The sequence below is a fragment of the Ylistrum balloti genome, unplaced genomic scaffold (genome assembly GCF_031769215.1).
Source record: "Ylistrum balloti isolate Yb309-2 unplaced genomic scaffold, AGI_CSIRO_Ybal_v1 Utg369616, whole genome shotgun sequence".
Taxonomy (NCBI): domain Eukaryota; kingdom Metazoa; phylum Mollusca; class Bivalvia; order Pectinida; family Pectinidae; genus Ylistrum; species Ylistrum balloti.
The window spans coordinates 656,297-684,209 of NW_026781889.1; the positions used below are offsets into that span (position 1 = coordinate 656,297).

General features: G+C 33.4%; 2 protein-coding genes across 3 annotated transcripts; one reads left to right on the plus strand and one right to left on the minus strand.

The window, feature by feature from the left end:
- Positions 1-1,142: 1,142 nt before the first annotated feature.
- Positions 1,143-21,095, minus strand: LOC132548337 (xylulose kinase-like). 2 transcript variants are annotated; one of them, XM_060212203.1, is made up of 20 exons: positions 21,039-21,095; positions 20,438-20,520; positions 20,014-20,083; positions 19,339-19,419; positions 18,995-19,081; positions 17,539-17,631; positions 17,040-17,141; positions 16,586-16,717; positions 15,484-15,543; positions 14,751-14,832; positions 13,990-14,030; positions 12,704-12,819; positions 11,287-11,402; positions 10,796-10,869; positions 6,429-6,525; positions 6,086-6,144; positions 5,808-5,895; positions 5,255-5,340; positions 3,506-3,583; positions 1,143-1,476 (listed from the first exon to the last, which is right to left on the minus strand). In XM_060212203.1, the coding sequence occupies exons 1-19, from the start codon at positions 21,093-21,095 to the stop codon at positions 3,533-3,535; spliced, it is 1,575 nt and encodes a 524-aa protein (XP_060068186.1). In that variant the 3' UTR covers positions 1,143-1,476; positions 3,506-3,532. The 2 variants fall into 2 exon arrangements, with proteins under 2 accessions (XP_060068186.1, XP_060068180.1); XM_060212197.1 differs by lacking the exon at positions 1,143-1,476 and having other exon boundaries at positions 2,446-3,583.
- A 5,346-nt stretch (positions 21,096-26,441) lies between these two features.
- On the plus strand, positions 26,442-27,191 carry LOC132548532 (uncharacterized). The gene has a single exon (XM_060212402.1). The coding sequence runs from the start codon at positions 26,442-26,444 to the stop codon at positions 27,189-27,191; it is 750 nt and encodes a 249-aa protein (XP_060068385.1).
- The last annotated feature ends 722 nt before the right edge of the window (positions 27,192-27,913 follow it).

The window sequence follows — 27,913 nt, forward strand, 5'->3', positions numbered from 1 at the left end:
CAGTTCAATACAAATGCTGAGGTGAACATATTCATGTAATTCTGATTAAAAAACGCAAATATTCTTGCATACATAATCAATATACATTGTAAGATTATATATAAAGGGCAGGGGGGTTATCTATTCTAAATATGATAACACTATTTTAATTTACTTAAGTGAGATATCAATAAATATTTAATAGTACTTGTTCAAATTATTGTTATCATTAAATTGATTAATATTATCGTGTTTAAAAATTAAAACGACCCCAGTTAATTGGCACTGTTTCGGTATCTATCTTCAAAATATAATATTCCAATTACTGATATCACTTATTCTTGCATTGAAAACTTTAATTCGAATTGATAATATCTTTGAATGAAAAACTGATTTCACTAAATATCCGGGATAATTGACATCAGTAATTATTGATATCAATAACGAACATTTAATATCGATTCAAATAATTGATATCTTCGAATGAATTACAGATATCTCAAAATGTCCAGAATTACCGAGATAAAAAAAAAAGTTAGCATTTATGATATCTGTAAACCGAATTATTGATATCAATTAAAAGGAGCATTTAATACTATTAATAATTTTAATTAATGAGATCACTTAGTGATATGAATGAATATTGAATGATATCAAGAATTCAAAATGATGGAAATAATTACATCATATCACTTAATCGAATCAGTGACATCACAATTTGAAGAAAATACATTTGCTAAAACGGCGCCACGCAATCATATAGTTGTGCTGTACACATATGTATCGCTGTGTTCAGTTCTGATGATAGGTTCAATTCGTGTTCTGTTGACTTTTTGATGGTCGTCTTATGTTTTGTCCTTCAGCGCTGGAGCTGTTTTGCCGTATGCTATGACGCATTTTCGCTTTATTTTTTTTTCAGTGTTTTCAATATTGACAGTTGATACACTCGACGCAGCCAAATGTTAACGCGCAATTCTCGAAATCTCCTCAAGGCAAACAATTCTTATTCTAAATCACGAAAATAGGAAATTAAACGAATAAGAAAAATCGTTTTATCGAATTATTCTACTGTCTATATGCAAGTAATACTGATACATGAAGGAAATGGTATCATACATTACACCAAACCAGACAGTAGCTGTCTAGGAACGTGAACCGTGTCATCGAGTGATTGAAATCAAACCAACAATGTTCGGGGGAGTTTGAAATTTGATAGAGAGTAATTCACTAATATAGTTTGTAGTGATAGCCTCATACATAATTGTCACAAGGAATCTGATATTACAATGCATTTCTAATATATCGTAAAACGTTATTATCATACAAACGATTCTCAATCAATCAGCCAACTTAATCAGCATACAGACGCCATAGTCGATGAATGGTGTAAGGATAGGGTATAATTTAACTAAAAAATATCATCTCTCCAAGGATTCTCCAATTTCCCATCACCCTTGTACAATAGCAGGATAGACAGACATTTAACGAACGTCGAACCTGTAAACAGAAATAAAGCACGTTTCACGTTTAACGCGTCCATTTTACACAGCCATATACATTTTTGAATGCCAATACTTCCAAGACGGTTGGTTCTAAAATGATTCATGCGTCATATATAACAATTAGAACTGAAACTGTAAGAATATTGTCATATTTTGTTTAGTGCTTACTGGGTTAGCGTAATGATGTATTGTAACTTTGTATTTAATCACACTACCTACTACTGTGTGAATATAATAAAAGTGATCACCTTATCATACAACACCAGCTATTGTAAGCCGAATTCCACACGTCGTATTGTATTTCGTTTAGTCTACACTATATACGCTTTTACATAAAATACTTCTAATATTGATTATGTCGAAACCTCGAATACAAGCTTCACAATATAACATCTTAATTAAAAGTGTTAAACATAGGCAACACAACGAATGACGTCACGAAATTGTGAAGTCGTCCACCAGAGTAATTAATAGTTTTTTGAACGTTATAATGAACACCGTTAAGGTTCAGTGGTACATTGTTAAAGCATGTGCCATTCATCAAGGTGACTGTAGTTCGATTCCTTGCTTGAACGTGAAACAGATTGAACCAATGTACGACGTCAGTTTGTCTTGGGTACACCGCGCCCCAGTTTCCTCACAAATTACAATCTCTCATTGTCGCACATTTTTATCAATTCTGGCAAGTTTAATTAGTGTAAACCCATACACTATATTTTCTCAATTGTTGTAAAATAAATGATGTTTTCAGTTATATATGTGTATAGTAAGTCCACAGAGTCAATAACGTAGGGGTAAATAATGACGTATGGACAATAATGACGTATGGGAACATTCGACTACAGACAATAATGACGTATGGGAACATTCGACTACAACACTGGCCTGATACACGATTTCCCTGTTGATTTTACATTTATTTTTTCAGAATAAACAAAAGTGAAATACATAAATTTGCTCTTGTTTTATTATATGTCCGTTTACACGGAGTAATGTATAAGTGACAACATTTATATATGTATAAAATAGAATATGAATGACGCTTTCAAAAGTGTACGTCATGAAATACAACACACATTGATTTTTTGGTATAAAAATACATACCTGAACCATTTCACAAACCATATTCATCGTCAGTTGTATATAGTAAATCTACATGTAATTTTACATCATAGAAATGTGTTACAATGATTAATTGTTAAGACAAGCTGAAGGGACGTATTGACAACACTATACTTGTACCATGTAAATGCCCTACTGAACATCTAAAACCACAGTTCAAAAATAAGTGATAAGCAAAAGCGATTTATTATAAACTCTTATGGTCGCCAACATGAATAACGAAAACACTAAATCAAATTGATATTTTCCATGACTAATCCCATAAAATCTAGAAATATTTTCAGTGTTATTTCTATACCTGTAACAGTTATCAAAAGAATTTGTCACCAGAAAATGTCAGCAAAAGAGTAAAAACTGTTTCAGACATTGTTTTGCCCACGATATCTTAATTCATTTTAGTACAACATAGAATATATGGAATTGTGCGGCTCATAGATAAAAGGAAAAACTTAAATAAGTCTCCACAAGGTAAAACTGTGACCCCGTCAATTTGAATATAGTTCTAGACTGAAGAAACCATGTTGACCAGAACATGTTTTGATGATATGAAAGGTTATGAAAAATGCAATGAAAATCTTTTATGATTACAAATATTAAGAAACCCTGTCATCATATAAGTTACTATGGCAAGGATCGCACATTTTTCACGATTAAAGCAAAACATAACGGCTTCGGACAAGGCACTAACATACAACAATTTGATTACATAAAAGTATAAATCAAATACATTTCGGTTGATAATTTTTGGCATCATAACAATTTCAATTTGGCACGATAGAAGAAAATCATTATACAGTACTTAATACAATTCAATCAAATACAATTATTAACAAATATTCGATAATGAATCATTCATACAAGCACGTGCCGTGACAACAATCAACACAATGATTCTAACATACCAGGTACTACTCTAGTAAAACAATTATCTACATCAGCTGTTCTAGGTTTTTGTACCTTTCACTCATACTCTGGTATATCTGAAATAAAAACAAAATCCGTATTAATAGCTTTCAATTATAAAAACTCGAGTTTATATATATTTGTGTGTGTGTGTGTGTGTGTGTGTGTGTGTGTGTGTGTGTGTGTGTGTGTGTGTGTGTGTGTGTGTGTGTGTGTGTGTGTGTGTGTGTGTGTGTGTCTGTGGATTTCCATGTATGTGACAAGGACCTATTGTTAAAGTGTATAGCTGACAGGTGGACCTTGATACCTTGGTATTTGTAATAGTTTAAATAATATTTCGACGAGGCTCAGTTTGTTGCTTCAGATCAATTGGCCTTTTTTGTGTCTTTTTGGGTCTTAAAGTCTTTCTTGAGGTAGTTCTCATCATTAACATGCTTTGTCTTTTTAAAGATGATTATAATGCTGTAACTTTAAGAATGCCGCCGATTAACAAATAACCAAACTATCTTTTAACCCGAGAGAGATCATGGAAACAGGTCTTTAAAATCTGACGTCAAGGTTCTAAATCTAATCAGACAGCTGCGTGTGTTAACTGATATTTACTTGTTTTAATGGAGGTCACCTGATAATTATATCCATCCCTTAATTATGAGACAAACGCGGTTCTGTTAACAGTGGATATTTACACCATAGTCTTCCTTCTCCTCAATTCATCCATATTTATCTTTTGCAAAAAAAAATAACTTGTTTAGTTACTTTGTGCAAGGCTTAAAAATTGACAAAGTATTTAAATACAAATTTATATACTTGATCGCATGATCCTAATTCGTCTGAAAACCCATTTATATTTGGGATTATGCGGTTGCCTTAATATCGTCAAAGAATGATGCTGTCAAAATTTACAAATTCAAAACCACATCAAAAGCAGTCATTTGTGGAGAGGAAGTCCATAAAACATTTCCTTGGAAGATATTCATCTGCCGATGTATTCCCAAGTGCATATCATGAAACACGCACTCTCCATATAACTGTATGAAGTGCCACGCTAGTTATTGCTAAAATAAGGATTTTCCTATTTAAGACACTGGAGCATAATGACAGAGTGTTGTTAATTACGTCATAAATATCAGCCAACAAATCAACGTCACACTGTGACAGCAATAGGAGGAATCATACCGATATCTAAGCTGTTTTATTACCAGCGCTATCGTTAAGAAACAAAATGACACAGGTGCAATGATGGAGAGAAACTGATCTCTTCATAAACAATGTATAAACAAGTTGAAATCACCCAGGAAACCAAACTGTACGTGTATTATTTTCGGTATTTTCGCAAAATGATTATATGGCGAATATTACAACAGCGAAATTTAATTGCTTATGAAATTATCAGTTGATTAATAACATCCAAAAGATATCACCATGCCAAATTAGATATTCTAGTTTCTACTACAAAATGGCGAAATGTGCACGTGACGAAATAAACCAGTTATTCGCCAATTGATACCAGTTTGCTCAATGTATGCATGTAAATTCTTTATCCAGAATTCATCGTTAAAAACAGGTATGTTTTTTCTATTATTTCAGATGTCATTTATCACCTACTGAATACTTTACATAACAAGTTTTATGTCATTTCTGTGTCATGTTTTCTGATTATACATCTCCGGTTTATTGTTATTACCAGAGTTTCGTAAGAACAAATTAATCCTGTTAGGTTAGATAAAGACCTTCGATGTCTTACTCACCTCTGATGCACCTTCAGTAGGCGTGGCCACACACACAGGTTCAGGGTGCCCCTTGACAACATCAGAAAACTTTATTCCTGTCACACCTTTGAAATAAGTACAAGCCATGTTATGACAGAAAAAATTATACGTACTATACATGCGGATGTAATTTTGAATTGTGTATCAAAATGTAATGAGTGTGTTATGCGTTTCACATGGTATCAGTTTACTCTTCAATATGATCACATCTTAATATATTTCATTTGCTAACATTCGTGCCATCGTGTTTTCCAAGTCTATCTTTAATTTATATTTCTATACTTCATACAATGGGCCATATAAGAATATTCTCGTCTCCATTTCCTAGTACTTCCTCAAGTGTACTTATGTATAACTTATTTCTTGTCATATTTCTTTCTATTCATTTCGATTCTAACTAGCTACTTTTGGCACTCAGATAAACATAGAACTTACACAAACAAGAAAAACGCACAAATAAATATTCTTTTGGTGTTAGGATGTTTTGAAATATTTTTTGAAAATACCAAAGAAATTTAATGTAACAATTTACCATGCTTGGCTCTATAACAACCACCTAGCGCTGCCGAGTTCGGAACATCAGTTACGTAGACAGGTGCATTGAAGACATCTGACAAAACCTGGATGAATGCAGAATTTCACAGACGGTCATTTTGTTACAAAGAAATAAAGTAATTTGTTTCACTTTTGTGAATTTATATTTTGATCTCAATCCATTGCTCAGTTAAACTAGTATGTGTCTTTGGGACTGCATAATAAGTATATTTTTGGAATATATCCATTATAGGTAAAATGTAATAGAAGTCTTACCTGTAAAATTGCCATATTGGAAGATGCCCCACCAGTAGCTATTACTCGTGTCTGAGGACCTACAAACCACAAAAGCACTTTAAATACCATGCGTCCTAAATCTTAATTACTGCGAGAAGATGGGCCGAGATCCCAACGGTGTTCTATTTAATGCGTTTAAGATAAAATACACCATATCTTGCTTAGAATTTTCACTCAACAGAATTCAGAATGTATAGGTTGTCATGAAAATGAGATAGCAACAGCAATTATTCGAGTCCGAGCAACACATGTACATGTTGCTGAAATACAGCATTGGGTTTTATATAAGAATGTCTAGCATATAAGATACAAAATTACACACCGACACGCATTCCTCGGAGCTCTGCGTACATTCTTCTGGCTAAAAACTGACTCTCTAATACAGCTCGTACTTCTATCTCAGGTGGGAAACTTTCAACCTTAAGACAACAAGGGAAATGTGAAGTTAGTGTAACAACTACTGAGAGATATAAAAGACAAAAGTATATGACAAGACATTACCTTAGTGTCAACAGAGTTTTAATTCAGACTAATATTTGTAATTAACAGGTATAAAATATGAAGAACGGTTTGATATAACGGGCTCATGAATAATGTAAAAAGATCGTTATCACCAGGCTTTGTTCCCTCAGTTTCATCGACGACTCGTCATGTAAATCTTTGTCAATCAATACAAGTTATGTCATGTAACTAGTTAATACATATTAGAAATATGTATTGCAGTTAGATGAATCCTTTAGCTACATTGCATACTGTATCTATCCATTAACTTGTATTCTGTAAAGCTATTTGACATGTGTGTTTTATGGGCATAGTGATATTGATTTATTTTTCAATCAATTTTGATTTTCTCTCTCGTATCTTCGATTTCACAACAGAGTTCGGACGAGTCACGGAGGGACGAAAAGACTGTATGAAGGAGATATACTTCATTGTTTGGTTCCATTTTATCTTATTCCAAATGTGTGTCGTTCGCACAATCGTTGTAGAACTGTTTCAAATTGGTAGGTGGTAAACACTGTTGGTAGTCACTTATCCAAAGGTTTGCCATATTCGCTTCAAAACATCTTCATTCCCATGAATGGGGGCACGATTCAAAACGTACACATGTAATATTGAACATTCACAGACCTTCCGTTCTATATATGAACGTTTATGTTCCGTATTCACTACATAGATTTCAACACTTTATGTTCTTTGCATCAATGACCATGAAGGACCGAACACCTTCATGATGCAGTTTTAATCATTTGGCTGTATAAGGAATAATGCTGGTAGGCACTGCCGGTGTACATTATGTCCAATAGGTTTGTTGTCGCCTCCTGCGTCTTTATTCGTTAGAATAGTGGCACTGGTAAAGATATGCACATGGTTTTGACGCTATTTTGAATTATCAGATATATGAAAACTTATTGAAAAACGAGGCTAGCGTACTTCCCATTCGAGAGTCTAACATTTCCTATGATAAACTGTGATATTTCTATACCGCATCGTAAATTTTAAATTGCGGTTCCTTAGCAACACTGACGAGTCCTACAAGGTTTAGAACATCCGTGTACATGTGCATAGATGTTGTTTTGAAATCAAAATATCGAAAATTTCAAAATCAGAATTAGTGAAACTTCTCATCTATATTTCAAAATTTTCTAAGCGGTTGTAACAATTTGTTTCCTTATTAAGAAATGAAGTATCACATTCTAAGTGCGTGTTCAACAATGTGTCTTTTTTAAATCTATAGAAATACTGACACTATTCTGAATATGCAATATGGGCTTGCTATTTCCCTTTCAAGTCTTAAAAGAACGAAACAGCTGTACAATACGTGTATGATGCATGTGTATTCATTATTTGAAAATTAATTTAACAAAATAGTGCGGTCACCTATTTCTGAAAGGAGGTATTCACTTGAATATCTTCAGTACGATAAATCTTATTGCATATAGTAGCAATTGCATTGACTTGAGTCCTCAGGGTTTGCAGTACCATGTATGACATGTTTTAATTCATTCAAACTTTGACACGGTTTAGAAAGTTTACATGTTCTTGACGCTCTTTTGAATTCATCCAGTATTGAATATTTCACTGAAAAGTCCTAGAAGGACGAAGCAACTGTACTACATGAAGTAGTTTAATTTCATTATCGGCTTTACTCGAACGTGCTATTCACTTGTGTTTCTTTTGTTCATCCTTAAAGCTATAAGTGGAATCATCAATGTTGGATCCTCTAAATGTTCCAATGACTATACACACCATTCCGTGTTTTTAATTAACCAGGGCATCCAGCAAACACATTGGCACATGTTTCCGCTCCTTTTGTGACACCAACGTCAAAGAAGCGATGTCGATAAATCTACCTTTGTCGTAGGCTCCACTCCCGATCGCGACTTGTTCTTGAAATTTGATATCATGGAGCGATCAATTCCTTATGGGAACAAGTCTGCGGTTTGGAATCATTTGTGACATATAATTATGGCAGACCTTCACTATATGTGGCTACTGGAACGTCTGTTGACATAACTATACTCACGACTCTAGAGACAGGTCTGTGTAGCGGGGAACTGTTCTTCATCTAGTTACTCAACTACATGACCCTATATATCACTAGGTTTCGTTTCACATACAGCACCACCCCATTTGATGTATGGAAGATGTTAGATTTTTTCAAACACAAACACGTAAGTTCTGATAGCATACCCATGCACTCCCGATATGGTAGCATATTTCTCTACAATTATCACTTTTTTTATATCCAAGCATCAGATAAATAGTCATGGACATTGCATATGAGTTGACATCAATCATCATTTAAAGAATACGGCAATGCAACATCTGCCTAGATAATGACAACCATCTTTAAGTTGCTAAATTTCACTTCAAATTTACCTACTAGGATTCTCGTCCTTGATCTACGTTCTTGATCAGTTTGACATGTCATGGCTAACTCTGTTTAATTTTCTGCTTTAAGGCAATCCTATGACCGTTAGCTTCCCACGTTTGAAGGACCAGTCAGCTCACATTTTTTTTTGTATGTCACGAAGTGTCGTTTTTCGTCTGGCTTCAGTCAGTTAATTTGTCTTTACACATCACTACTAGTCATAAACAACTAAATGGAGTTTGATTGGATTTAGTAGATTGTGTGAGTGGGCCAAAAAGGTGAAATCTTGCATTTTTTAAAATCCTTCTGTGGATATGATTTTTTTGGTCAAAATTTAGGCTGAAGTATTCTTGGGTGAAGGGTAATTTAGTATGAATGGTAGATCTTACCGACTCTCCACCCTAGAGTCAGAGGGGCGGGGCCCATTCGGAGAAATAGAGAAATTGGTTTAAAAAACTTCTGAAGATTATTTACAAAATCTTATCACAAGCATCCAAGGGAAAAGGAAAACCAATTTATTTTGTATCAATGTTGGGTCTCGGCCCCTACACGTTTGAAAGGCAGGGCACAAATTTTCGTTTTCTTCCATGGAAACGATTTTTGTCGAATTTACGTCTAGAGAGTATCTTTGGAAGGTCACTAAGTTCTGCATAGACAATGCATCAGTCAACTTTTGGGCAAAGGGGTGGGGCCTAAAAGTGAAAATTTATAAAATACCTTTCATCTCATTTATGCGAAGCAATTTAAGCAACAAAAACCAGGAGAGTGGCACAGACACTATTAGACTCTTCTTTTTTTTACTCTTGGAAATATGCCTATATTCATATTTCAAAAAGTATTTAAAAAGAACAACTTGTCTACAGAAGTATACTACAAACAAGAATTCCGTGAAACTAAAGCAAAATATGAACAATAGATTAACATTCAGACTCCTGAAAAAGTATATGGAGAATAAGACCAGGTGTTCTGGAAGAGTAAGTGTCTTCTGCTTCAACGACAACACCACTGTGTAAATCTTGGTCAATCCTAGTAAGTAATGTAACATTCTCAAACGGAACCAACAGGCAAACTAATAGGCATTAAACACATTAAGCATTATATTGCACAAAGAAATAATGTGATCACTATAGCAACAACATAACTTCCCCATAACTTTCATACAAGTTTGTCAGTCAGTTGACAACTACTTGCATATGATAATGGAAACAAGCCCCTGAATATTGAACCAACTGCACCAGGTAAACATCATAGATTTGGGATGCACGGATATTGCTATCCAGAAATGAAAAGTTCACAATAAGGAAATTGAAATAATTATGTTTTTTATACAGGTTGGTGAAAATCTGTCCATGTTGGTTTCGTTGTAGAAAAAGATTGAGATATGCAGCTGAAGTAGAAGAGTCTGTTAATCATTTGAAGGATAACCTGCCCATTGATGTAGAAATGTTTTTAGAGTAATGACTTCAATAACCTGTATCAATTCTGCCAATAGCCTGAAGAAATAGACATTAATTGACTCATTTAAATCATCTCCTTCCAATTTCCAATTCCTCATATTATTTCCCAATCGGTTAGCTTTTCTTTTTACAAACATATTCATTTAAAATACTAATTGAATAGGACAAAAATTCTACCCAAGATATATCTATAGTATTTTGAAGCCATGCTAACATGACTTTATATATTACCTGATATGACCATTATCAACAAGTGCATCACAGCTCCCCCATTCCGCCTTAGCAGTTCCAGATTATAATTACTACATATCCATCCCAACTTATACAATAGACTTGATTTTACATCAAATGTGTTACCTTCTCCCCATCCTTGTTGAACCTTGATGTACCCATTGCCAATGGCTGGATTTCTGTTGCATCAAAATATATACCTGTACAGAAACAATGATAAAAAATCTTAAGTTTCTTTTTGTAAAAAATATAATGAAAATTCCAAATATTTGCTGATTATAAATGTATTACAACTTTTTACCTGGGTTTAATGAGAGAGCCAGCACTCTCAAAATGTAGTAAAGTTCTCTCTTTGAAATGTGAATTGCTTATCAATTTACTTGAACTTGAGTATCATCCTCAACAGTTACAATTCTTTTAAGTATACATCTAATTACCCAACAAAATGTGTTAAAGTCATTTAATTGTCACTACAAAATGTTTTAGCTGATAGACTGTGACAAAACTGAAGTTGACGCTAAAATCAAAATTTACTTAAATTCCTTTTAAAGTTGATTTGAGGTTACAGGAGCATGAACTTTAGCACAAAGTTTGAAGCTGTGCTAGACTACACTAACCTATGTTTCCGTTGTTACCCATTGGTGTGGTAGTCAGGTAGCTGGAGAATGTATCCCAAGAGCCACTAGCACTCTCCTGCTGAATTCTCTCCCTTGTTAATGATCCATTCTTAAAGCTTCAAACAAATAACCACAACACAAAATATGAAAATGTTTCCTTTTAAATGACAAAAGAAGCCAGAAATTCTAATATAAGCACTATAGGTGAATCCACCACTCAACAAAATACAGTTGGATGGTAAATATTCGAGGAAAACAATTCAACAACAAAGAAGACTGCACATTGTACATCTATTCATTGCCATTTTGATGTGAAACTATTACAGATGAAAAGTAGTATTGTTAGTAGATAGTAGTATAGATAGCCATGCAATTTCAGTATTCAGATCAAAGTTAACTATAACCCCAAGAAAATGTATACTAACAAAATTAAATAACAACACAATGTTTATATAAAATTGAGTCTCCTTCACTGATCTCTTTTAGTCAAAGTCCTTGCTTGCTTGTTCTCCAGCTGATTTTTTAAAGAAACTGGTCATATGCAAAAAACATCACAGCTGAACAGTTCTACTGACCAACAGAAATCAATTCAGATTTACCTCCCCTTTAACATAATTCCTATAATTTGAAATGAATGTTGAACAAATCGAAACAAAATTATTTTATGATTTTACAAAAAGTATTCCACCAATAATTGCTGATTCACACACATATGTAAATGTAGGAGGACGTTTGGACTTTTAATTAAATTTTAAATCTGTAATTAGTAAGAACAATGTATGTTATACATGTACCTCAATTTAAACTTCAAATTAAGTTGTATCAATTCAATCTAATATGTTATTTAATGTAGTTATCAATTAAAAACAAAAAAAAATGCATGAACAATGAACGATATAACAAAAGCTGGCATCAGTGTTAAAAAATGATTATTGATGTTACTATATTTTGAAATATACTTCTACAAAAAACAAAATATCTCTGAGCACAATCTATGAATAGAAATATTTAACTTGATTGATAATCATAAATTGCTTCATTTTTTTTATTCTATCATCATTTATATAAATATACTTGAATAGTTGCAAACACATAAATATTTTTCATGTGAGAGAGGTCATCACATTGATTTCTTGAAAAAACCCTTGATCTTTCTTTTTGTAAATTGTCTACTTTGTAAGACGCCATGAAGATTACATTGGCAGAAAGAAATAAAACTTGACATGGTATATGGATTAGTTCGAACCCATATATATTACAACCAATATAAGATGAACAACATCATTTCATCATACTATAAGTAACTATAGGCGACTTCTATTGTAACTGATACAGCTCCTGGCCGAAGTTGTGGATGTGGCTCCTGGCCAAAGTTGTATGTGTTTTTTCTTAAGTAACTTCAGAACATTTATCTTACCAGACAAGAGCCATATAGTCATTAGAGTCAATAGGGTTAACAAATATGTGACCCTCGAGACCTGCTTTCTGTTCTTTGAGCCAAAGAAATACTGTGTCACTGGTTCCAAGGCTTACCTGTATAGATAAAATGTGTTAGTTGAAGTGATATCTATTAAATACATGAGTTTACAATAACTCCTTCAATAGTCTAGGTTACCTTATTTTTATATATACTTCTGTATGAAAATGTTTTAATGTTAATTAATGAATATTTTATATATGAGATAGATAAAGATATTTGAAGCAGATCAGGAGCAATTTAATTTTCTAAGGAGACAAGTGACAAAGTTATGTAAAGGAGATAGCAAAGGCCTATAAAGGCAATAAAGTAAAAAAAACTATTTAAGAAACACCTAAAACAATGTTGCTTCGTGGAGACGAAAGTTATTCCACAACGCAAAGGGAAAAAACACATGTAAAAAACACAGGTTTTATTCAGTCCTATGCGAGATCCACTACGTAAACCTTATAGTATGATGAGAGATCTATTGATTTCTGTGACAATGTTAATCAAAACTGGCAAAGAGATGTGGCTATAATTGGCATTAGAGTCTTTTAGGAACCAAGACACAGTTTGCATACCTCACAATAATAATACTAAATTAAACAGTTATGAAAATCAAATGTTTATATATTTTGGAACATTGTCTTCAGGTTGGTGATGTCAATAGAATAGAAGTTCTTATAACACAATGAGTTGAAGACTAAAGTGAGATGTTTCCATGACTACATGGTAATCTTTGTCAAACAAATGATCAGTGTGGAACATACTAGTACTGATGCACAAAGTGCACAAGATGTTAAGATATCACACAACATTTTTGGCTGATTATAATCCAACGTACGCTAAGGTCGAATATAATGTGGCGAGATGGTAAATAATATATTATAGATCAAACAATACATAAAAAGGTAACAATGTATTATACTCAATTTGGCTATGCTCTGTTTAAAATTGATCATAGGTGTGCAAGAGTCAGTGTCCCTCCCCTTTACCCTTTAATACTGGTCGACTGCTACGTATAAGATGTTTATATGTGGTAGTAAAAGTAAACTTCCAGGCTGAGACATCCAAAAAAATGAATAAGCTGTTAATGTCACATTCCACTTATAATCACATTTTCCCCAACAAATGGTCCATGATATCAAGCTGTTTTCACTGCATTATGTATGTTCACTATTACAATTGACAGACACATCTAGTGAAGAAACAGATTAATTACCCCTTATAGACCAATCACTTACAATGGCATCCCCTTCCCTAGGAGCAAGTCCTGCCAGTGAGGCTGTAACACAATCAACAACACATCTCATCACTTTTATTACCAATTTAAAATAAAAATACAACATTTCTAATACCTGTATTCTCTGAAATTAATTCTCATTGCTACTTTAAAAATTCTAAATATCTTTTTTCACAGGTGTCATTTTTGAAAAACAAGCTTTATAGCTAACACACCTGCTGGCAAACAAGCAGACTGTATTTCCAATAAGGATTGATACAGCACTTGACAAAACACAACTGTTTTTTTTTTAATAAATAAAGTTTACTTCTGAGCATGACATGAATTTCAAGAATAATTCAAACATCTTTCAATTTGTTTTGATATCAAATGAATGCAATTAAAGATTTAGCATATAACTATACTGGAACAATAACAGAATGCATGTTATATCTTTAAAGCAACACCATAATCCTTTATGAATGCCAACAACAACTTCATTGTATATAGCTAATATATCTGTAAGATTATGTTCTGTAATATCCCCTGAGATGCCTGCACTAGATCACATGATCACCAAAGTATTCCATCAGGAAAATTGTCTAAAAAGTAAAGCTAACAAGTAAACAGTGTTAGTTTTGACATTCAGAGCCAAAAAAACTAGCACAGTTCGTGATTATCTTATGGTCTGTAAGATTAACCACAGACTGTTACAATAAATAGTCTATGTCTGTGACCCCACTTTAGACCACTGTAGGACCTGCTGGTGATTACATCACATACCAGGGTTGTCACCTGTGAAGGCCACCACTTGACAAGCTGGAGAAAATCCATATCTGTCCACAAAATATTGAGACACTTTACCCTGAAAATAGAAAGCTTCTAACATTGACATGTATGTACTATGCAAACTTGGCCAACATCTCAAATGAGATGCTTCAGTTCATCAAAACTGTTGGAATAACTGAATTACTTTCTAGCAAATCCATAACCTTCATTTCAATGAAAACTTGTTTTCTTACATCATATTTTATTCGTTTTTTATTGATCTATTTTAGTTAATAGTTTTCTGATCAATCATAAATTACTGAACAAAACAAATTGTAAAAATATCTAAAACTTCAACTACAGAAATTTGATTATCAATTGGTATGTCTTTTTTGTAAACAGTAATCTTAAAAGAGATTTGTGTAAGGATGTATTTTCTTTAATACAACATACATAGAGTAGGTATTTTAAAATCTGATTGAATCTTCAGATTTGTGTCAAAATTTACTTTTAGGCTATTATCACCATGCCATGCTTATCCTATGAATAACATAACTTGCCAAACTTCATTCACATTAGTTTAAAGTTTAAACAAACTGATAACTTTTCAGTAAAATAGATATTACTTTTTTGTGTTGATATTATTTCAGGAATTGATGCTTGTAAAACATCTAACTCAAATCTTAAGAAAGTGATTTTAAGTAGTGGAATACACTAAGAATATATACCCCATTATCATAATACCTACCACAACGGTATTGGATGAAACAGGTTCCCCTAACTTTGTAGTCAAGTTCTCTCCACATGCCTATCAAAAACAACACAAACTGTTGAAAATTATAAATTAGGTCACAACCTAATAACTAAATATATCAACAAACATTTTTTGTCTTCCATCCCTTAACTTCTCAAAATGCAATTTTTCTGAATAACATGTTTACGAGTATCTTAAATATGTTTTCAGCTCACATAAGATTTTATTTAACTCATTTCAAAGTTTCAATTTGCACTCGCTAAGACTCATAAATATAAAGATTTCTTTGACTTGTTTCCTATACTCTTTAGTGAAATTAAAACAAATCTAAGACCCTATATATGTTAAAACAAACTAGAACTGTCACCAGGATGGGTGACTGATACCCCCCACAACCGCCAGGAGTTTAAAAACAATGGAAGTTTAATGGAGGAAACTGAGTCCAAGTTTCACATACTATGGGCAAAATGAGCGGGTGACAAGTGTATGTGTTGTTGAAGGGAGTTTTTATTGACATACATAAAGTTTGACTAATCTGGAAGCTGCTAATCCATAACCATGTGAACAAATAGTTTTGGAATGCCTACCATTGAATTCACAGTACTCAAATACCACTATATATTAATTTTCAGCAAAATTGAACAATATTTAAATTTTGACCAATCGGAAGCTGCCAATCCGTTATCATGGCAACTTTTAAAAAAATCTCTTCAGGGGGCACATCTGCATATTGTACTAAACGTTCCCACAAAATTTTTTAAAAATCTGTTGAAAATTGTGCGAATGCATAGCCAGACAAACTTTCGTCAACGGACATCCAATTTTGACCAATTGGAAGCTGCCAATCCATTACCATGGCAACTTTTTGAAAAATCACTTCAGGGGACACATCTGCATATTGTACTGAACATTCCCCACAAAGCTTTAAAAAAATCCGTAGAACAAAACTGTGTGAATGCATAGCTGGACGAACTTCCGTCTACGGACGGATGGACGGACGAGCCCATTCCAGTATACCCCCTCCTCCATATAATGATAATGAATAGCCGATACAAACCTAACATGTACACTATTACCAGTGCAGAAATACATGTACCTTCAAACATTCTGGTGACCATGACTTCTTGACGATATCCAGGAGATTCATACCAGACCCATCACTGTAGTCTATTGGAGCATAATCCCCATAAAACAGTGATGCCGCAAAACTGCTCACTAGAGAAATCCGCTGAAATGACATATATACACAACATCTAATTTCCATTAATAAAGTGAAATTCCATCATTGTGATAAAACACTTTTATTAAAATTTCAAATTTCTATTGTTTGATATTGTTTTCCTGCAAAGAAAAATCAAAACATAACTACCAGTAATAAATGAATTATGCAGAATCTGAAATAAAAAGCGAGGTTGTGACTGAGTCAAAATATCTCTATTGTTTTTAAAGTAGCTAGTGCAAAAGAACATACATGTATGAGAAATAAAATTATCTCCCCTACCATGTCATATCAAAATCACTCTTTTATCATTCTTTTGTAGTACATGTACCTCTGTTTCAGCATATGCAACAGCCTGCATTTGTGATATCTTCATAATCTGGTTTCCAGTATATCTTTCAAATCCTCTTGCTCCTGTGATTTCAGCAAGACGCTGTATTGATAAAGCAAATAAAAAACTCACTTTTCATGTCCCTCAATAAAATCAACAACCTGATAATTGCTAGTAATTCACATCATTTTAACAGCTTATTACATGTACCTATTCTCATTTTTAAAATAAACCAAAACTTGGGAATAATTTAGATACATGTAAGGAACAAGAGTTGTCTCCCTCTGAACTAGTTATTCAGACTACACCACAATTTTACATATATAATATTTAAAGTATTATTCAACATTTTTAATAAAATGAACAACACCATAAAGTGATTAACACTCTAATTGGCTCTATTATAATGACCAGCTGACAGAGGGAAATTATTGAGCTTCACACAAAGATTCAATTTTTTAACATAAATATAGCAAAATAAACTTTAGACTAGATTTACCATCGGTCCTCCAACTGAAGTCTCTAACTGTCTGCACTGTTGGGTGGTACTAGAGTCCATCCATATTGGAGAGTCTGCCACACTGAAGCTATCCTTCAAATCACACATCAAAAGATAATCTAACAAAACATCACAGAAAACATACAGCTCCCTTGTATGAAATTTATCTTACTGATTTTTTATACATTCCCTCTTTCAAGCCTTTTAATTAAATCTTTTTTTGTAAAATATAGAGTACTTTTAACTTTCCCAGTGTAAGCATTTGCAAAAAAATAAATTTTGATTTCCTGTTTTTAGTACAGAAACAAAAACAAAACCGTAAGTAACAAGATATCCCAACATTTTCCTTGGCCTATATGAATCATGTGCATAGTGCTTATGTCTAAATTGAATATTAAAGAAATTTTCGTATATTGCAGTAACCCATTCCTTCAACCAGTTTACAAAGATGTGATTTGATGACTTTTCTCTAACACTCTAACCCCCAATGTATGAAAATTACAAAATGTATCCAATTATGGGGCTGCTGCACCTCCTCGTCTAGATTTTGACTTTTCTTTTAATCACTTGGAATTTTCTTTAGTGGCCTTCTAGGCTTAACATCTTTAACCCTTAGCATACTGATGAGTCCTAGAAGGACAAAACAGTTTAATGATGCAGTTTAATTCATTGTTTGGCTCTACTAATTTCTCTCACTCCAAATTATGAAAAAGTGCCTTTTGTACAATCCTCAAGGTAATTGAACTCTTGCTAGACATGTGTAACTATTATGTGAGGGTGAATGTTTCAATCTGGCTTCAAGTAAATAAAATGGAATTTTGTTAAACATTGTTATGTGTAATGAAAGAAAGGGGCAGTAACTCTGTAAAACCACATAGGATCTGTAGGGCTAGTTAAAATCTGTAGCTGCATAACTTTCTAGGATGATGATAGATATCAAAGAAGTCCATTTTCAACACAATCCTGTCGCATAGAAAGGTAAATTAGTGAAGGAAATTATTGCCTCAGTAATAGTTTTTATTCTTATGCATAGGTATCTGAATAGAGAAAATCTGTCTTCACATACACAAAGTATACAGAAATCATGATATACATATCTATACATATATGTGTATGTAATATTGTATCACAACCCATAAAATGGGTATGCATATATATACCAGGTTCCCCATTCACTATCTCAATCTATGTTTCTATAGGTGTATATCTGTGTGTATGCTTAACAGTAGATAACAATGTACCATTATGTTACCTCAGTCTCTTCATCAAGTATACTCTAGAACACATACATCTACTACAAATATATCTTTTTGTTTATCACTGCAATCTTTAAAGTGTTTACCAAGTCATACATCCTCAACACCATCCCATTATCTGTTCAAATGAGAATCTTTATTTAAAAAAGCAGCTATTAGCTAGAACAAGTACATGTGTACTTATCTATATATTAAGTTACCTGCAGCTGCTTATGTAATGTCTCTGCTGGATTCAGCTTTTGCAGCGTATTTTGTGCTCCTGTCTTCCAGTATACACTGCCATGTTGCTGTCAAAGACAAAGATCTGTAAATGTTTTTTCTAAGATACATTATAAGGTAGAACAATGAACTTTTTAAAAAAAATAACATACCTATACTGAGAAAATCATGTTTAAAAAATTTTAATCATTGAGCTATTATTATAGGTATTTAGATAATAAGAGCTTGCATTTACTAGATAATTAGAGAGATGGATTGGGAGTCAACATTTTGTTTATTTTTTTTCTTTTTAAGTGTATACATTCAGACATGGAAACAATTTTACCTGCCCTGCTCCTGATATTGCCACAACCTTGGAAAAATCAAAACCTGATGCTTTCACTTGGTCCATCAGGAGATCAAGAGCCTACAGAATTTAAAGTCATTCAAAATTGACAATATGTATATAATTATATTATACTTTCATATAAGAACTACTTCTCTTTGTATACATACAAATTGTAAACATATTATGTTTATAATAGTGACCATTGAATTGAGTGAATCATGTGAATATTTATGATAACAGTCAAACAATACATTTTTTTCCTTCCAGGATCAACATCTGATTTATTCATTGATAATCTGGAGGAGTCAATAGGTCTTAAGTCCCTCAAAATTGAAAATGACTCCTCTAGGCTTCTGTTCTTCATTAAGAGTATACATAATATGACCCACCATACTTCTGACATTAACTAGAAAATATTGAAAATTGACCCATTGTTCTCAATTTTGTGCATTTTCTCTGCTTATTTCTTGATGAGCATTTTCTCGTCAGATTAATGGAATCTTGTCATGAAATTTTGTTTTTGACTCTTCATGGCTCATGTAACATATAAACTCATTTAAGGTCACAAAGATACATTGTATTTCATTTTTGTTCCCTTCTGAGTCAAACGTTATGGAAAAAGTACTATATCACAAACTTTGACCTACATACAAAGAATGCTGCATCACTAACCTTGACCCACATTAGAGTTGGTGCAGTAACTGTGGCTTTATCGTCATGGATGTGAGCCCCACCTTGAGTCCTATATAAACATATACATTTCAATCATATACTACACAAAATTAATAACAGTTCATGTTCACATCCCTGTATCTATACACTGTAAACATGTGTACATGTATATCAGTGTGTAGTATACAAAGAGTACAAGTTAAATATTTTTTCATTATCACTATCTATTGTTATCTGTAAATATCAAAAAGTCATGAAGTGTACATTATGTAAATGCTTTGACACAATAATCCTGAATCAGTATCTGTGTTAACTCAAAAAAAGATCAGAATATATTTTTTCAATAAATAACTGTGACATTTCAGTTTTTTGTCCTTTTTCGACATTTTCCCCCCAAAAGAAAGCAATTCAGAAATCGACTTACTTGAATTCTGGCAGATCTGTATCAAATTTAACAGCAGCCTCATGTAAAACTTTGGAATCATCATTCACAGCAATTACTTTTATCTGAAATGTATTAAACAACAAATACCATATACATGTAATGCAGATAAATGTTTTATAACAAGTGAGGTCTTTCAAAGTGGAAGATAGAACGTTTACGTGTTATAATGTTATAGAAATAGTCATATGCATATATGTTGATGACATAAAATGTACATGCATCAACTAGCTCTATTTATTTAATTCATCGGAGTCTAATTTAATTCTTCCATGTTTTCAAAAATCCTGATAAACCGACAAAGAACTTTCATCATTAACATACATTTCAAAATGACGGGTCTGTCCTTCTTATGTGAATAGCGCCCGTAATCAATATGATAATACTGTGATAATGCTGGCTCTTATCAGCAATCCCCGTACCACACTACATGTGCCTGTGGCAGAGTGTGGGTCACAACCAGATCCATGCAGCACAGAACATTCTAATGACAGTCATGCACGTGCAAAAATATATTATGTTATTAATAATAATTTCTGAAGGTGTCTGTGATGTTGTCATCTCTTATGCAAGGATAAATTACCTGCTGTGTACTAAAGTCAAATCCTAGGTAAACACCACTTCCAGAATCTTGCGCCATCTTGTTGGGTCAATAGGTCAACCGACCGGTGTGGAGGTAAATTAAACCCCTCAATTGTAAACTCCGGTGCCGGTGTACCAGTAGAAATGTCCACTCTTACAAGCGCAAAAAGAAATGCATTGTTTGAAGCCAAAAGTTATGACATAAGCATGCAAAGTTAAACACAGACATACATTTACAACATCAGCATTATCTTAATTTATTAACATAAACAGTAGCACTTTTAAAAGCAACACTGATTGTTATTACTGTATGAAACTAAGAACATGTAAATCATAGAGTTAAAGCTATCATGGATAATTAAAACAACCAAATATTTGATAAAACTAACAAAACAAAAAACAAATACAAAGATAAACAAAAACAAAACATTATCACAAGCATCTATTTACATGTTAAACTACTCTTAAATCTATATGAAAGAATAAAAAATAGATGCTGTTTGGTTACACAATAGCATCTAAGTTATGACAATGGTCCTGTCTACCATAAGTACGTGAAATTCAATAGGCTGAAATGGAGTTATTTTTGTGTGTCGTCATTGTTTGTATGTCAAATCGCCACAAAAAGTGCACATGCAATATGGCGCCAGAATAATAACGAAATATAACTGAATAGTCATGAAATGTCTACAAAAAAGTTAAGGTTCAAAAGCATTTTATGACTTGTATAAGAGCAAGAAAATGAAAACCCTAAATAATAGCTAAGGGATAAGAGAAATGTTGGGGGACTACTACTGTATCTGATTCTAATGATGATGGCAGCCATTTAGAGATCACTAAAAACTACAGTCTTCCACCATAGTTTAGCTAGTTTTTTTTTTTTTAAACAAAACTTATATATTGTCATGTCTGCAACCTCTAATTGAAACTCTGAAAGGTAAACTGCACATTTATTTTGGAAATGAGATCAATTAAAAAATCGTATTCAAAGTCTGTACCTTTTACCTTTTTGAAGTGACAAGCGAAGTAACGTGATTGGTTCTAGGGGAAACACTGGCCAATCACAGGCTGTTACGTTCTTCCAATATCAAAGCCATTACAATTACAATATACCATTATGCGAACTCGAGATTCATTTGATTACATCAAAGGATCAAGCTAGTCTTTTCGTCTTGTCTACGGGGTGTCGTCCACCTGACATGTTCCTGCGGTGCAGAATGAGAAAGTGATTGTAACCCCTGGAGTATCGACTGATGTCCTTGCTCATTATAAAATAAAAATCTGAAGTTAAGGGAGATGACTACAGATCAATTTGTTTACGAATGAAGAAATTGGAAAAATTAACACAAATAACAGAATACTAATACCATTTATATAAATAGTGATATATGTTATTTACAGTATGTAATGAACAACATAATTCATACAGCAACATCATTATATTATATTATAGTTGTAATTTTCATTGCATCAGTTTTCAGTCTCTGACATGGTCGTCGTGCATTACTCCACTTTTTTTTCTACTAACACTGCTGCCAGTCACTTTCCCCTGTCCTCTTATTCTTAAATGTCTGTTCCTTCTCTAAATCCCCTTCCAGTTGAGTAGTCCACTGTATTTTACATACTTAGCTTGTATATCTCTTTCTCTCGGCTCTCTGTTTTTTCTTTCCCTGTCTTTATATTGTATGGTTAATGAATATTTTCAAATTTTGTAAGACATCAAACGTTTCAAAAGAAGAAATATCTGCTTCAGCTAAGCCACGAGTCATTCTGTTAAAGTAAACATGTTGTTGATCAACCCGAGCTCGCATTTTGACAGTATCCATTTCATATCAATATTATATTTGTAATGTATATTTGGGTTTGAATTAGATTGGAAACTACATTGATTAATCGGCTACATAGCAACATTCTACGTTCAATTTTGAATTTATGAATTTGTAATAAGAATGTCTTATTCGACTAAATGTTATTTCTGAAATGCATATGTTGTATCCATTTTTATGTAAAGATGTATGAAATTGATATTGCACTATACGTCTTGACCACAAAGAACAATAGGAAATCCTAACCCCTGTTGTTGACGAGTCATTACAGGGTACTGTCTTCCCATACGTCAATGCTTAAATATCGATCATAATTAAAGAAAAAGATAGAGATTAAAATATACATAGGAACATTAAAGTCACCGGCTTGATTCTGTTGAACATATTATTTTTAGTCTAGCTACAGGTAACATTCAGGTGAGGTAAAACTATCTTCTATGAATAGAAGAACACATTTTGCTAGTTTGCAAGTATTTATAAAAGTACAAAACGTCAGGCCAAGTAACGAAAGTAAATTAAATCAGGGGATATAAGGTTTTAGGACAGCGTGTTATATCGATATCCTTTGTAAGGAAACAAGATATTGTGTGAAATACTATGAGTTCTTTGGGGGTCATTTATACAACTATCTGAGATCTGTATATTAAAATTAAGATCCGATAAACACCAATTTCTGCACAATTTTGACATTTAAAAGCTTGAATTTTAATCTTATAAGACGTAACACATTACAATAGTATTCTTATAAACAACCTGACTCAGATTTGTCTGATGTTTTTTATTCTGTTCAAAGAAGACGAACGGTGATTTTACCTTCCAAAGTCATGAATTGAAATCCTTTCGACGAATGTAAACATGTATATTGCAGGTAAGAGTTATGTCCCCTCGTCTACCTACCGTCTTCTTGTGGACATCACCAACGATGTATCCAGAACATAATAGTATTAAAACCTTGATTCTTTTGAAACTGATGAACACTATACATTGTACCACTTTATAATTTTCACTCATTCTTTGACATGCTACGGCCTACTTTTATCTTTAAATCATTAATTTAAGTTTAAACATATTTATTGCCAAAAATATAGACAAGGAATTTGACACAAGTTTTTCAACTTATCAACGCCTTCTCCCAATATACATGTTAAATGACATAACTATCTCTTGCTGGATTTAATATAGTTTTGCACAACTCTAAAATTGTTTGAATTAAGGTCCACAGAAAGTTGAGAACTGCCACACGAAAGAGTTTCTGTATCTGACGCAACGTGCCAATTATTTAAATTTTGAACTAGAATACGTTTTTCGTTTGAGAAATGTTGACATTCAATAAAATAGTGAAAATAACATTCTCACAAGGATGACAACAATTACAAGATGCATTCTCCACAATGTTAATTCTAAAAGGATCATAATTGAGGGAACTACACTAGTATCGGAGCTCAGTATGCAATATATTAAGTTTGCGATTTCACATTTTATAGTAAAGTGGTGGACTGAATATTTTATGTTAAACAAGATTTGAATGAAGTAAAGTGTTGGTTTGAATGAATTAAAGGGTTGGAATCGAACCGAATTTGTTAGTTGTTCCAACAGTAAAGAGTAGAAGATAGAAATGAGGAGTTAGTAGGAGACAATCTGAAAGGAGGAATCCTATAGTTATTATTTACATTTCCGGTGTGTATCCTCTTTATAGACCTACCAACGAAATTGACGTTTACACTTCGGTAAACCTTACGCGTATGAATACATTATTGGTAACCGTGATCTTCCCCTTCAAAGTAGCCGCATCACTGTAACACTCTTACGCAATTAATGTCAATGCGCAGTGATTTTTTTCTTCAAAGTTCTAACATTTAATACACCTTTATTAAATTAAATATGTTGCAGAAATATAAGTATAATGATAAAAGGGAAAACAGGTTGTAAATTTAGATAGGAAATAATTCAAATAAATGATGCTATATTGTGGAACTATATTTGCCTACGTCTTGTGTATGACAATTGTTCCCGCCAAATTGGAGTCAGCTGTTCGGCTATTCCATCAGATGTCGGGTATTCTCGCCTAAGCGTGTAATGTCCAAACAATTTAAACAGGAATTTTTTAATGCGGTATTCTCAAAGAGGAAACCAAACGCTAACGCGCGTCATTGAAAATATCTGTAAAAAATGCAGTTTACATACCAGTAAGCAACAAAAATATAAAATTATTTCTGGATTATTGTTGCATAATTCATAACGACTATTTTCGTTAGATAAAGGCGGCAAAAGATGATTGAGATATTCAAGGGTTAATTTACTATGCATCTTATACATTAGTTGAAGTTTCCAAGATAACATACCAAGACTAGCCTCGTAGTATCACGCCTTTTATTAAAGTTAATATGATAAATGAAGTAAATAAATTCATTCAAATTAAAAACTTTATATAAAACTTCCATTTGTTTAAAATGAGACCTTAATTTAGAAATATACTTTAAAACTGTTCTGTGTTACCAAATACTTAGTTTTGACAAAAAGACGAAAATATCATAATCTTATAATTGGTTATAATTAGCCGCTAACTTGCGCTGCAAGTTTCAGAACAAGACATGGCAGGTAAAACTCAATTTAGATGCTACGTCAAAAATTCCTTTCTATACAGGGTGTACATTTACTTCTTTACTTGGAGTACATTCATTAGCAAAAGACAGAAAAATGTCCGTAAAACGATCACAGATGGAATTAAGTGAATCACAATTATACAAAAAATGTCTATCCAATTATGATTAGATATAAGTTCATTGCATGTTTCAAAATTAGCTGTCTGCTACTGCCAAATTTTATGTTTATAGACCGGTTTAAAAAGACAAGGAAGATTAATGGAAACAGTACAACCATCATGGTCACTAATTGATCTATCGATAGATTACAGGTGAGTCAGTACAGGAAATAGAGTTAGATAATAGTATAGATCTGGTATGTCCAGTTCGAGTAGGATCTTTTATAACATTAGTTAGTGACAAGGGAGTTAATGATATCAAACAGCTTATGATTATTTAAAGCAGTGTAGAGGTCAACATTTAAGTCCTCAGTTAATATAGCATTAGGAGATATACCGACAGCTTTATTTACAGACAATCCAAAACGGTAGGGTAGAGTTTTCTGGTTCTGTAAATCGTTTCAATAAAGTAAATCGAGTGGGATAGGCTCATTTTGGTTCATATTACCTCATCAGGCAAGCGACCAACTTCCAAAAGATTGTTTATATAAACCAACATATCACCCCCGGCAAAAACTTCTACCCGGCCTTTACTAGGATTCGAAGGGGTCTTCCCCGAACACCAACTCTGTATATGACAACATGTTTACATAGGAGGTCAACTGCGATGATAGTGGATTAAAGGCTGTTTTAGAATTGTAGTACAGGTAACTTGCACAGGTAAATTCTGATAACTGTTCAGAAAACAGGTAAATTATATGATTAAGTTCTGATTCTGATAACTGTTCAGAAAACCTTCTTCTGTGACGGAACTTTCTACACCTGTCCGACAATGTTTCATCAAATTTACAGCGTCCATGTACGGAATGAAGGCATCATGACACCAGTCGTATACGCATTACTTCCCGGAAAGAGCCAGGCAATCTACAGCCGTTTCTTCACCCTTCTCCAGAATCACATGGCACACTTCGACATTCCATTGCGACCCACTACAGCCTTCGTCGATTTTGTGGTAGCTGCACACAACGCCATCCGACATGTTTTCCACGCTATCACCATTAAGGGATGTTTTTTCCACTTCACCCAGTGCATTTGGCGAAAGGCCCAGTCTACCGGACTCCAGACACTGAACCGTGACAACAACGACGTCAAGCTACTTGTACGACGAGCTGCTGTTCTACCACTGATCCCCTTAGACCGCATCGAGGACGTCTGGTTCCAAACCCTCCAAGAAGCTGATGATGCTGACATTCCACATCCCGTGTTGCCATTCACCGATATCGTCACGGAGCAATGGATAGAGGGAGATCGTACCACCTGGAACCACTTCTCAACCGAGGGACCCCGGACTACCAACCATCTGGAAGCTTGGCACGGGAAACTGAAGGAAAATGTACTGCATGCCCACCCCAACATCTACACCATCATCCAGACGTTTAAGGACATACAGGACATGAACGACATCAGCCGGATTCAGAGAGACGCAGGAGGCACCATTCAACCCCGGAAGAAGAAATACGCCAATATTGACAGACGCCTGGCCACCTTGAAGGACCGTTACCAGACTGGGACAATCGAACTGATGACCTATGCTGATTCAGCATCCGAGCTTCTGCATCTTGGATAGAGTGTATTGTGTTTTCTGGACTTATGGATTACTTGATTATTACAGGTTGTAAAAGGACATAATATCTAGATTGTCATACATAGTGCTAATTCAGCTTCAATTAGGGGTTTACTATTTATATTAGATAATAATTTATTTAACGCTAAAATGTGGATAATGTTTCAATATTATATATGTAATACAAATACAATTTAATAACAGACATCAGTGTATCATTGTGACATACTAAATTTTATTTATCAATTAAATATAATCTTATATGATAATCATTAAAATTATAAATAACAATTTTAAATACTAATAACTAATAACTATTTTGTAATACTTCATATACTACAAAAATGTGTTACATTTATATATGTAAAACAGAAAAACAACTTTACCTATTTCCTTATTGATATGTAAGTATCCTATTTACAAGGACAAGTTGACATTCTTAGTTGAAACAGACTATAACTTTAACATCAAAGGATTCCTTTCATAAACACCCTCCTTTCAAGTTGGCAGAGTTGGTGTTCGGGGAATGAGCCGATTCGAACATGGCATCTCTGGCTTACAGTCTGATGCTCAACTGATCGAGCTAAAGAGAAATTACTTCTTCTTAGATGAGCACTATATTGCGGAAAATGATAACCAGGGTTACATACTATCACTCCAGGAAACATCTCGTCATCGACCTTCAATAGGTTACAGCGATGCTTGTGGAATATGTCTAGGTTAAA